Source organism: Crocuta crocuta, unplaced genomic scaffold, assembly GCF_008692635.1.
Source record: "Crocuta crocuta isolate KB4526 unplaced genomic scaffold, BGI_CrCroc_1.0 scaffold170, whole genome shotgun sequence".
Lineage (NCBI taxonomy): Eukaryota > Metazoa > Chordata > Mammalia > Carnivora > Hyaenidae > Crocuta > Crocuta crocuta.
The window spans coordinates 5607255-5618177 of record NW_027527853.1 but is presented as its reverse complement, the minus strand read 5'-3'; the positions used below and the strand labels follow the sequence as shown (position 1 = coordinate 5618177).

The 10923-nt window shown below is 56.0% G+C and overlaps 2 protein-coding genes across 2 annotated transcripts in view; both read left to right on the top strand.

Moving 5' to 3' along the window:
* The window catches only part of CYP26C1 (cytochrome P450 family 26 subfamily C member 1), a 7691-nt gene extending 5517 nt beyond the window's left edge, over nt 1-2174 (top strand). Inside the window, exons 6-8 of the mRNA XM_077780401.1 lie at nt 7-113; nt 569-694; nt 1797-2174. Of these exons, the coding sequence (XP_077636527.1) occupies nt 7-113; nt 569-694; nt 1797-2174 (611 nt within the window). The remainder of the gene's footprint in view (nt 1-6; nt 114-568; nt 695-1796) is intronic.
* A 4734-nt stretch (nt 2175-6908) lies between these two features.
* Nucleotides 6909-10354, top strand: CYP26A1 (cytochrome P450 family 26 subfamily A member 1). The gene is made up of 7 exons (XM_077780734.1): nt 6909-7097; nt 7280-7504; nt 7744-8034; nt 8121-8279; nt 8764-8898; nt 9483-9635; nt 9889-10354. The coding sequence occupies exons 1-7, from the start codon at nt 6909-6911 to the stop codon at nt 10261-10263; spliced, it is 1527 nt and encodes a 508-aa protein (XP_077636860.1). The 3' UTR covers nt 10264-10354.
* The last annotated feature ends 569 nt before the right edge of the window (nt 10355-10923 follow it).

Below are 10923 nucleotides of genomic sequence, written 5' to 3'. Positions count from 1 at the left end.
CGCGAGGTCGGTCACCTCTTGCCCTCGGGGCCTCCGATTTCCGCCTGCGAATGGCGCCGAGCCCTGTCCTATTTACCCGGATCACGGTTGAGGGGCGCGAAGCCTGGCGCCCGGTGAGCGGATGAGGCGAGGAACCCCGCCTCCTTGAGCTTTCAGCAGCGCTGAGGGTCGATCAACTTAATCAGAACTGNAGCGAGGGGAGCCCTCCCCCCACCCCCTCCCTGTGTCCCACATCCCACCCTCTGCTGCCTCACAAGCTCGAGGAAACCCGCCGTTGTTACCCCGGTCTGGCTCCATTTGTATCAAGACCTTGGGTAATTCCCTCTTCACTCTGGGCCTCAGTTTACTCTCTGGAAGGAAGTAGTCTTGGACCCTTCCAGCTCTGGCGCGTCAGTCAGGTGGTGTCAGGGCCGGGCGGCACCGTGGCAGCATCCGAGCGGAGCCCCAGCTTGCGAAACTGAGGACGTTTGCCTGAATGGCTGTCACTGCCCCTCTACTCCCAGATCAGTCGCTGGGTGGCTCCAGACAAAGAGTGGGCACCTTCTTCCCTGACCCTTGCTTTAAACAGCCAAGGACCATCTGTGGCCCGATCCACACCCAGGGTAGAGTGAACCATAGCCACCAGGATTCTGCCCTGGAGGAGCTCACCGGGGAGAGAAAGGACGCCGGGGCCTATACTTCATCCCAAATGGGGGTGAGGGAGACAGAGATCTTTAGTAAGGAATGACACCAGAATATCTGAGGGGCTGACATTTGAGATGCACAGCACACCAGCAGGGAGGGGAGCATCCAGACAAAAGTGGGTGGATGAGTGAGGTGTTTAGAAGCAGCTTGGATGCTGCATCTTGGAATTCAGATTATATTCCACAGTCTCTAAGGGAAACAGGAAGAAAAGCACAGGTCCACCAGGGAGAGCGGGAGGGGGAGCCATTGTCCAGTTTACAGATGGGAAGACAGGCCTAGAGAGAAGAGAGAGAGACAGAGTTTCTTGGTGATTCCAAGATTTTCTGTCACTTGTTGAGAGCCACTGAGTAGACACCCTGAAGCCTGTTCAGGCTAGGGAAGCACGATAGTCAGGGAGTTGGAAGACACATCAAAAAGTAGAATAGTTGGAAAAGCTGACGGTGGGTAGAGGAAACATGAAAGCTTTACATGCCTCACAACATTTTAAGGATGCCTGAGTTTGATTCCCATGTTCACCTTTTTAAAGTGTGGCGACCAAAACTGAATATTATTGTACAGCAAATGGATGGGGGGAGGGGGCGGGTGGTGAGAAGAGAGTGTTCCGGTAGAGTCAGCTTTCAGTTCAGTGCAAAGAAGGGCCTTATAATTGAGCTGATCATACAGTCATGAGGGTCCCTGTCATTTGCGTTGTTCCCACCCATGCGGAGGGTAGGTGCAGAGCTAGAACTTAGGTCTCTTGATGTAATGTTAGAAGAAAAAAGAAAGACAAAAACAACCCCAGGACACTGAAGCATACATAACAACAGATTACATTTACTGACCATCAAGTATATATGCCAGAATTACTCTATTCTCACAACAAAACGGGCATTTTGTTAGTTTACTAGTTAAGAAACTGAGGCTCAGAGAGATTGAGTATCCAGTCTAAGGTCACACAGCTCACCAGGAAAGGAGCTGAAATTGGAACCCAGAGCGTTCTCCTAGCTTCCGGGTTAGAGGAACGTTCCTGCCCGCGTTTGGAAGCCTGCTGTCTGCACCAGGGGTGGAGGGTCGGTTCGGGCCTGGGCCCCAAGTGCCTCGTGGTCAGGTGAGTCTCCTCACTTCCCCCGCAGGGCTACCAGATCCCCAAGGGCTGGAGCGTGATGTATAGCATCCGGGACACGCACGAGACGGCCGCGGTGTACCGCAGTCCGCCTGAGGGCTTCGACCCCGAGCGCTTCGGCGCGGCGGGCGAGGAGTCGCGGGGCGCCTGCGGCCGCTTCCATTACATCCCCTTCGGCGGCGGAGCGCGCAGCTGTCTCGGCCAGGAGCTGGCGCAGGCCGTGCTCCAGCTGCTGGCGGTGGAGCTGGTGCGCACGGCGCGCTGGGAACTGGCCACGCCTGCCTTCCCCGCCATGCAGACCGTGCCCATCGTGCACCCGGTGGACGGGCTGCGGCTCTTTTTCCACCCGCTCGCGCCTTCGGCAGCGCGAGATGGGCTACGCCTCTGACCCGCTGCGCTTCGGAACAAGGCTTGGCCAGCGGCAGCGGCGCGCTCTCAGCGCCGCCCATCTGCGGTTTCTTAGTGCCCGGCCGGGCGCTCGCTCCCTCGTTCAACAAACGGTCACCGAATGCAGCTTTGTTTCAGACTCTGAGCGGGGAGGAGCGTGAGCCCCCGCCCCTGCGCCCACGGCGCCCGCGAGAAGCGCCCAGGGGGGCGGGAAGGTGCCTCCTGGGCTCTGAGCCCCAGGGAAGGAAAGGTCCTGAGACCAGCCTCTTAAACCTTTGCTAGGATCTCGACGCAGGGATGGAGGGAACAGATCCTCGCTAGGCGCTGCGGGTCCTCGCCTTCCGGGGCCAAGCCCGGGAGGTTGCTTGGATCTTGGGGCCGCGGGGACGATTGCTAGGGGAGGATTGGACCGTGCCAGAGACCCAGCGGACGCGGCTGGGACCTACAGCCCGCGGGAGGAAGCGCCTCTCCGGGCTGGCTCTGGGCTTCAGTAGGACACGGCGCCCAACGGAAGGCCCCCAGGCAGCTGGCCTGGGCTTGGTGCGCCGCGGCCCCTCTCACGGTCTCGGTCTCGGCGGAAGCGGAGAACTGTGGGCGCTTCCAGGGCTCAGAACGGCTCAATGTCACTGGATTCTCCTGGCGACTTCTTAAAAGAAAAATTCCTACTTCAAGAACGCGCTTAATCTTTCCATACATACAGGGGAGAAAAGGCACATGGGGATGTCTCTAAGGTTGGATTATTTGCATGGGAGGTTGAGACATAATCAGAGAGGTTTGGGATATTTCTAGCAAAAGCAGGAAGACCAAGAAAAAAGTTTCCTGGCAGCAGTTGAGTGAGGAGGCTAAGGCTTAGCTGGGCAGCTGCTCCCTGGTGGGAAGGTGTGGGGCGGCGGATGGAGGATGCCCAGGAAAGACCCACCCCAGAGTATGCCCAGAGCTTTCCTCCTGAGCACAGCTCTAGAGCTGGGCTGAGAATTATCTCTGTAACAGCTGGCTGCAGGGACCTTCCGGTTTCTACCTCACCCCACCCTCCCCACCCCCCATGACATAGGAGAGACAGAAGACTTCCCTGAGGGGCTAGCAGTGCGCTCAGGGACTACTTGGCCGGTAGACTGGCCACCCCATCTGGACTCCTCTACCCCATCACTTACTCCCTTGCTGGAACCTCTGGGCCTGTGGCTACTATGTAGGGCTCAGCCCTAGCCCTTCCATAGTGACCCCTTTGGCTTAAGGACTCTGACAGGGGTTTCCACTGGTGTTTAAATCGAAGCCAAGAGCATCCAGTGGCACCATTCCCAACAGCCCACTGCAACCTGCCACCCATCTTCAGACAGGCCAGGGCAGCTAGACATGATGGGGGGAGCCAGGGAAGTTGCCGCCCAGGCCCCAAGCTGACCCCTTAGTGAACCAGAAGGAAGCTAGTGCCCTCCTGACCTTATGCTTAAGGTGGATCCCCGGGCCAGAAGGAAAGGGGGAAGCAGCAGGCGCGGGCAGGGTCGGGAGCTCAAGAGCGCAGCGGGCCCTTCCGAGAGAGCTCAGCTGACACTGCCATAACCCCCATCCAGGGCAATTCATCACCCACTGCTGACCGCAGGCCCGGCGCCGGTCCATGGGCTCCGGCAGGCAGTGGAGCCTGCGAGAGTGGCAGAACAGGGGCCTGTCCTCAGGGCGCTCCGGAGGCTGCAGATAACATCAGAGCGGAGAAGCTCCACCAGGGAGAGGGGGCAGGAGTTGTCTGGGCTTGGGGTTGATTCCGACTCGGGGAGAGGAGGGAAACATGGGAAGGAGGTTCTCCGAAGCCCTGGTGATGCAGGTGGTTCCAAGAGACCTGGTTTACCTGCTCTGGGATCTGTACTAACGATAAGCTCCAGTAGGGGCAGCTTCAGTTTCCCAGCGATACATCATTTTCAGTAATTTCAGGGAATATCTGAGCTCCTGCTTCAGTAGTTCCAGATTCTCTGAGGAAGGAGCAGACTGGTCCTTGCCCTCCTGGGCCGCTTAGGAAGGAGGTAGACAATAAATAAACTAGCAAACAAAAAGCAAGAGTATGTCAGATGATGGGAAGTGCTGTCAAGAAAATAAAACCCTCTGTAATACACAGAACCTGGGGGCTAGACTCTGCAGGGTGGAGTGGGGAAGACTTCTGTGAGGAGGTGACATTCGACTCCAGAAGGAATCAGCCAGCAGTGAACTGGGAGAGGTGCTCCCCAAGCAGAGGAAAGAGCCAGTATAACACCCTGGGACAGGAATACATGCTCAGGAGGTAGGAAGGGGTTGAAGGGGAAAAAGTAAGGAGGGGTGCTGGGAGCTCACCTGACTCGAGTCTACCTCTGGGTCCTCACTGCCCTCCTCCAGCAAAACAAAACAAACAAACAAACAAAAAACCCTCTCCACCTCCAACCCTTAGCAACATGGAGGCTATTTTGTAAACATCTTGGAAATACTCTGCTTTCCAACGAACCAATGCAGGTCACCGCCCACCACCACTTAAGAAAGCTTGGCAAGTTTTCTAATCAAAGTTCTTATCCGCTGATAATTTATTGACCTCTTCCCCCATTCAAGACGTTCTTTAATGATCTTCACTCTCACATTTAATCCTTCCTGCCTGACGCCCCTCTGGAAGCCCCCGTGGGTCTCAGTGGGCAGATTTATTAGAACTCTCCCCCTCCCCCGGCAATTTCCAGCACGCAGGCCCCACTCATCTTGTGACCCGGCGCGCGCTGAACTTGGCGAGGTGGCCCTGCAGAGTTCACTCGGATGTCACGGTCCGGCCTGCAGGGGTCACAGGCAGGTCAGGCCAGAGGACTGGGAATGGGCCCCAGGTCACGCCCCCGCTCGCCAGTTTTGCTCACCGGCCGGAGCACGGTCTAGAAATGGGCGGGTCCAGGATTTCTGCGAATCACTTCTGGCGCGTCACGCGCCGTTTCTGCTGGTGCCCAGAAGTTGGCTGGCACCGCTTGCAGTCGCCAAATGGTTAGATGAAATGATAGTGGGAGAGACCCTTCTCTAGAGCCTCTGAAACACCGAGTGGGGTTGTGAGGGGAAACGCAGACTGCCAAGCAAGTCCTGTGGCGACTCCGGCTTGGAGCATTGCGGGGCCTGCGCGGCCTTTACATCTCCGCATTTTCCAATCCCGCTGGCGTTGGGGACCACCGCGGGAGGGTCACCTATTTAACAGCTCTTAGGATCAAAGAGTTTTCCATTTACAAGGGACGCCTTCCAAGGCGCGCGGCGTGCTCCTGCAAGAGCCGCCGTTTAGTTTTAAACAAACGTATTGTTTCGTTTTCGGCGCCGCTGGTGAGTCCAGCGCTCAAAGTGAGGATGCGTGTGGCCCGGCCAGGTGAGAAGTGGGGAGCGCACGTGCACTCCGCAGTGACAGAGCTCCGGATCGGCTGCAGGAGCGGCTGATTGCAGTTGAGCAAAGGCCAGACCGGTTTCCGAGGACGGATTCTCTCCACACTCCCATTTGCGGCCGGCAGAGGCCTGGGTTTAGGGCCGAGCACTCCTCTCACCTGGATGGCTTCGGGGGGTGGGGGCTGTGAGAGCGGAGGAAGACTCCAGGTCATCCTGGTGACGTAATCTAGTGCGCGGAGCTGGGGAAAGTATTTGCAACCAAAAGCCCATTTGAAAACACAGGTATCCCGGGGTGTAGACAGATTGGGAATTATCGCCTCCATATTAAGAAGGAAACAGGCGCAAGGATTTGTGGTGACTAGCTCAAGGTCATACAAGTAGAGATGGAGCCGAGCCCCTGAGTACAGACTCCTAGGCTTTCATTGCTCCGTCTCGGTCCCCTTACCTTCCCAGGCCTAAGGATCCTCTTCCTCTCTGCCTAGCTGGGGCTGCGCGTCCCCGGGCCCTCGGAACCCGGCCGGCTGCTGCCAGTTCTCAGAACGCTGAGCCGTGGATGAATTGCCCCTGTGGTCTCCGCTGGGAGGTCAGAGTTGGGGCTCAGACTTGTGCAGGATTACACCTGGAGTCCTGAGGGATCTGGAGGCCTTTTGTACCCTTAAGTCGGACCTTCCAAGATTACATGAGTGCTGACCTCCTTGAGGGGTTTGGGGAGCTAGGATCTATGACCCTACGATCATGCTTGGCTCCCCACGGCTCTCACTTAGGTCTCGGTCCCGGGCTCTGCTGCGGGATCTTCGGGAGAGTCGGGAGGTCTGCGTTTTGCTCTGCGTTCTGGACCTCAGTTTCCTCAGTGTGGGACGTGGCAGGCTAGTCGGTCCCCGAACGCACTTTCCTTTACTTCCCCAGCAGGTGGAAGGGAGCCGCGCCTGAAAATGAAAAGCCAGTGATGGCAGCTCTGGGCTGGGACCGCCCGTCGGACCCGGCGGGAGGGATTCCAAAGAGATCACCAGGAAGCCCAGGGCTTGGAGTTCCCGTTCCCCGGAGCCCGGGTGGCCTCTGCCGCCGTCTCGGAGACCCGCACACCTTGTAAGGGGGGAGGCAGGCTTCGCCCTAGCCTCGCACCCCAGGAGGCGCGCTCCGGGGGAAGCCGCCGCCGTGCCGCCTCTGCCTCGGCGCGGAACAAACGGTTAAAGATTTTGGGCAGCGCCTCGCGGGGGGAGGAGCCAGGGGCCCAATCCGCAATTAAAGATGAACTTTGGGTGAACTAATTGTCTGACCAAGGTAACGTGGGCAGCAACCTGGGCCGCCTATAAAGCGGGCGCGCGGCGGGGTTCGGAGCGCTGGCGGCGGCGGCAGGTGGCGCGGGAGGCCGCGGCGCGCCATGGGGCTCCCGGCGCTGCTGGCCAGTGCGCTCTGCACCTTCGTGCTACCGCTGCTGCTCTTCCTGGCCGCGATCAAGCTCTGGGACCTGTACTGCGTGAGCGGCCGCGACCGCAGCTGCGCCCTCCCTTTGCCCCCCGGAACTATGGGCTTCCCCTTCTTTGGGGAAACACTGCAGATGGTGCTACAGGTAAGGGAGCTTGGGCGGGACAGGACGATTCTCAGGAGCCCGACTGCGCTCGGCGCGTCCAGAAGCCAGGGTAGGCGTCCCCGAGAGGGAGGTGGCTATGGCTAGGATCCGGGCTAGCCGGAGGCGCGGCGCTCCCCGGCGCCCCCTCACGCCTGCCTCTCTCCTCCGCCCTCCTCTCGCAGCGAAGGAAGTTCCTGCAGATGAAGCGCAGGAAATACGGCTTCATCTACAAGACGCATCTGTTCGGGCGGCCCACAGTGCGGGTGATGGGCGCCGACAACGTGCGGCGCATCTTGCTCGGGGAGCATCGGTTGGTGTCGGTTCACTGGCCCGCGTCGGTGCGCACCATCCTGGGCTCCGGCTGCCTGTCCAACCTGCACGATTCCTCTCACAAGCAGCGCAAGAAGGTGGGGGCGGCGGTGCCCGGACAGGGAGGGGGGGACCCTGTCCGCCGGAGGCGTTCAAGCAGATAATGCTGGGCCGGGCCAGCGCTAGCTGCACGAGACGTCGGCTGGGACCCGGGCAAGCCCAGTTCAGCTTTATCAGCCGGGACGTGCCTTGGGTCTGGCGGGGCTGGGGGAGGCTGGAAGGGGATCCCGGAAGGCGAGGGGGGCGTTTTTAACACTCTCCCTCCTTTGGGGCTCAGGTGATTATGCGGGCCTTCAGCCGCGAGGCGCTCCAGTACTACGTGCCGGTGATCGCCGAAGAAGTGGGCACTTGCCTGGAGCGGTGGCTGAGCTGCGGCGAGCGCGGCGTCCTGGTCTACCCCCAGGTGAAGCGCCTCATGTTCCGCATCGCCATGCGCATCCTGCTGGGCTGTGAGCCCCGGCTGGCGAGCGGCGGGGACGCCGAGCAGCAGCTGGTGGAGGCCTTCGAGGAAATGACCCGCAATCTCTTCTCGTTGCCCATCGACGTGCCCTTCAGTGGGCTGTACCGGGTAAGAGAGCGCGCAGCGTGAGGAGCGAAGGGCGCGGGGACGCGGGGCTCGGCGTCAGCTCACCGCCGTGCGCTCTCTGCGCTCAGGGCATGAAGGCGCGCAACCTCATCCACGCGCGCATAGAGGAGAACATTCGCGCCAAGATCTGCGGGCTGCGGGCGGCCGAGGCGGGCGGTGGCTGCAAAGATGCTCTGCAGCTGTTGATCGAGCACTCGTGGGAGAGGGGAGAGAGGCTGGACATGCAGGTGAGTGGCAATTTCGGGAAGAGCCACTGCGGAATTTGGTCCTCTGGCTTTCCAAGGGCGGTTCCTGGGTCCCCAAAGTTCACGCCCAGACCCCAGGGTTGGGACCCGGAAGGTTGAGACTGCGGGTCGGGTCCGGAGAGCTGTGGGAGAGGATGCAGCGGAACAGGGAATGTCCCCTAGTCTTACCAGGCTTTCGGGGAACGTTGGAATTTGCAAAATGTAAACAAAGAATGTTGGGCGATTTTAATACAACCAAGGCTTTCATTCAAGAATTACCAGCATAGTGGGATCTTACTGGCCTTCCTTCTCTAGCTGAACGAAAGAGATTCTACGCATTGTGTTTAAAAATGTAGCCTTCCTTGGCTTTCTATCAGCAAGCTTTTAGTTCATCTCATCTTTCCAGAACCTCCAGTTCGGTTCTAAGTAATTGCTGTGTACAATTGCATACAGGCTTGTAAAAACGTTTGGATTTTTCCATCCTTAGGCACTAAAGCAATCTTCAACCGAACTCCTCTTTGGAGGACATGAAACCACAGCTAGTGCAGCCACGTCTCTGATTACTTACTTGGGGCTCTACCCCCATGTTCTCAAGAAAGTTCGAGAGGAGCTCAAGAGTAAGGTAGGGGGACACTGGGGTTGAGAGATTAGCTTGAGAAATTCTGCTGCCCCCTGGCCATCTTGCCAATATGTAAGTGTGCTGACTTCTCGGGGAGTATTTTGAAAGCGCAGGGCCAAGGGGTGGGTGGGCTGGCTTCGAGAAGAGAATTAGCTTTGTGAATAAAAAGGAAGGAGTGGTGCGCTGTGATCCCACGCAGGCAGGGACTGATTCTTGTATTCCTACCCCTTCTCCACTTTTTGCAGTGCCTTGGAGATTTTCAGTTGGATTCCACTTTCTCAACTTTGTATTTCAAGGGCGTGAATGGGGACTCCTTGGTGGTGGGGGCGGGGGGGGGGGGGGGAGGAGAAGCTTGGTGGTTCTAAGTGGGGAGCAGCCTTCTCTTGGAATTGTAAATAGTTAGTGGATTTGGGCCAAGGGGTGGAGGCAAATGGCCATTAGCTGCTCACAGTTTCCCCCTCTGGGGGAAAACTCCCAACATGGGACCCTTTGGATCTAGCCGCCACTTAAGCCCTGTTTACTGTCTGCTGGGCTGATCTTATTGGAGCACAGAATAACCGTTCACCTCCGTATGACTGTTTTGATAGGGTTTACTTTGCAAGAGCAATCAAGACAACAAGCTGGACATGGAAGTTTTGGGACAGCTTAAATACACTGGGTGTGTTATTAAAGAGACCCTTCGACTGAATCCCCCAGTTCCAGGAGGGTTTCGGGTCGCTCTTAAGACTTTTGAATTAAATGTAAGTTAATTTGTTGTGTTTTTAAGGCTCCCCTTGCTTCCCTGTAATTGGTTTAAATTTTTTATGCTTCTGATACCATCATCTTGCCCCCTGTGGCCATGTGTTTCAGCAATCTGAACATCTGTCTGCCCTGTCTCTCTCCACACATCCCTTTTTTTCAGCTCATAATTGCCCCGGTTATCAGTGATAACTTTTTGTTGTTGAAAGTTAAATTCCAGTTTGTCAGCCCTTGGGACTTCATAATCTTTTGCAGGGATACCAGATTCCCAAGGGCTGGAATGTTATCTACAGTATCTGTGATACTCACGATGTAGCAGATATCTTCACCAACAAGGAGGAATTTAATCCTGACCGATTTATGCTGCCTCACCCAGAGGATGCATCCAGGTTCAGCTTCATTCCATTTGGAGGCGGCCTGAGGAGCTGCGTAGGGAAAGAGTTTGCAAAAATTCTTCTCAAAATATTTACAGTGGAGCTGGCCAGGCATTGTGACTGGCGGCTTCTAAATGGACCTCCTACAATGAAAACCAGTCCCACCGTGTACCCTGTGGATGATCTCCCTGCCACGTTCACCCGTTTCCAGGGGGAACCTGACGGGTGTGAATGCCCAGACTTCACACTTCTTTGAAGTGCGCATGAGTTTTTACATAGTGTCATGTTGATTTTATTATATTTAATTTCTAAATGTATATTATAATATTTATGTGTCTCTCCTACGCTACCGCAGTCTTTAAATATTAAAATAATGAATTTGGATAGTTTCCAAATAAAGTAAAATCTGAAGGTGCTTGNTTGTCTTATATTTCTATATTTAGCCAGATTTCTAAGCATCTAGCTGCATGGCTTTATATGTTATCTGTGCGTCTTGATTTTCTGTGAGGAAGAAACTTTAGCTGCTTTTTCTTTTAACAGTCGTCAGAAAAATATAAATGTTCGCGAGTGTGAGTTAGTCCAAAGGTGACTTTGTAAATGTTTCTACGGTTTAGAGTCCCCTATTTGGAAAATCTACCAAAGTTTATATTAGATTTTTTTCTTTTCTTTCTTCTTCTTTTTCTTCCTCCTCCTCCTCCTCCTCCTCCTCCTCTTCTTCTGCTTCTGCTTGCTTTGCCTTGAGGAAAGATGATTTTGAAAAGGTAACACTTGAGGACATGCTACTCTAACCTAACACCTTCAGCCATAAACTTAGTACGCTTAATAAACATAATCAGTCTATGTTGTAGCATAGTGCCAGCGCTGTTTGTCTGAAGGTTTCAGGTAAGAGAAAGCCAGTCACCCTGATTATGGACAG

What these genes read in the sequence shown, in the direction of transcription:
- CYP26A1 (XM_077780734.1), top strand. Translation starts at nt 6,909, where the DNA reads ATGGGGCTCCCGGCGCTGCTGGCCAGTGCGCTCTGCACCTTCGTGCTA. An exon ending in CACTGCAGATGGTGCTACAG is followed by an intron (nt 7,098 to 7,279) that starts GTAAGGGAGCTT and finishes CTCCTCTCGCAG; the next exon opens with CGAAGGAAGTTCCTGCAGAT. An exon ending in CCTTCAGTGGGCTGTACCGG is followed by an intron (nt 8,035 to 8,120) that starts GTAAGAGAGCGC and finishes CTCTGCGCTCAG; the next exon opens with GGCATGAAGGCGCGCAACCT.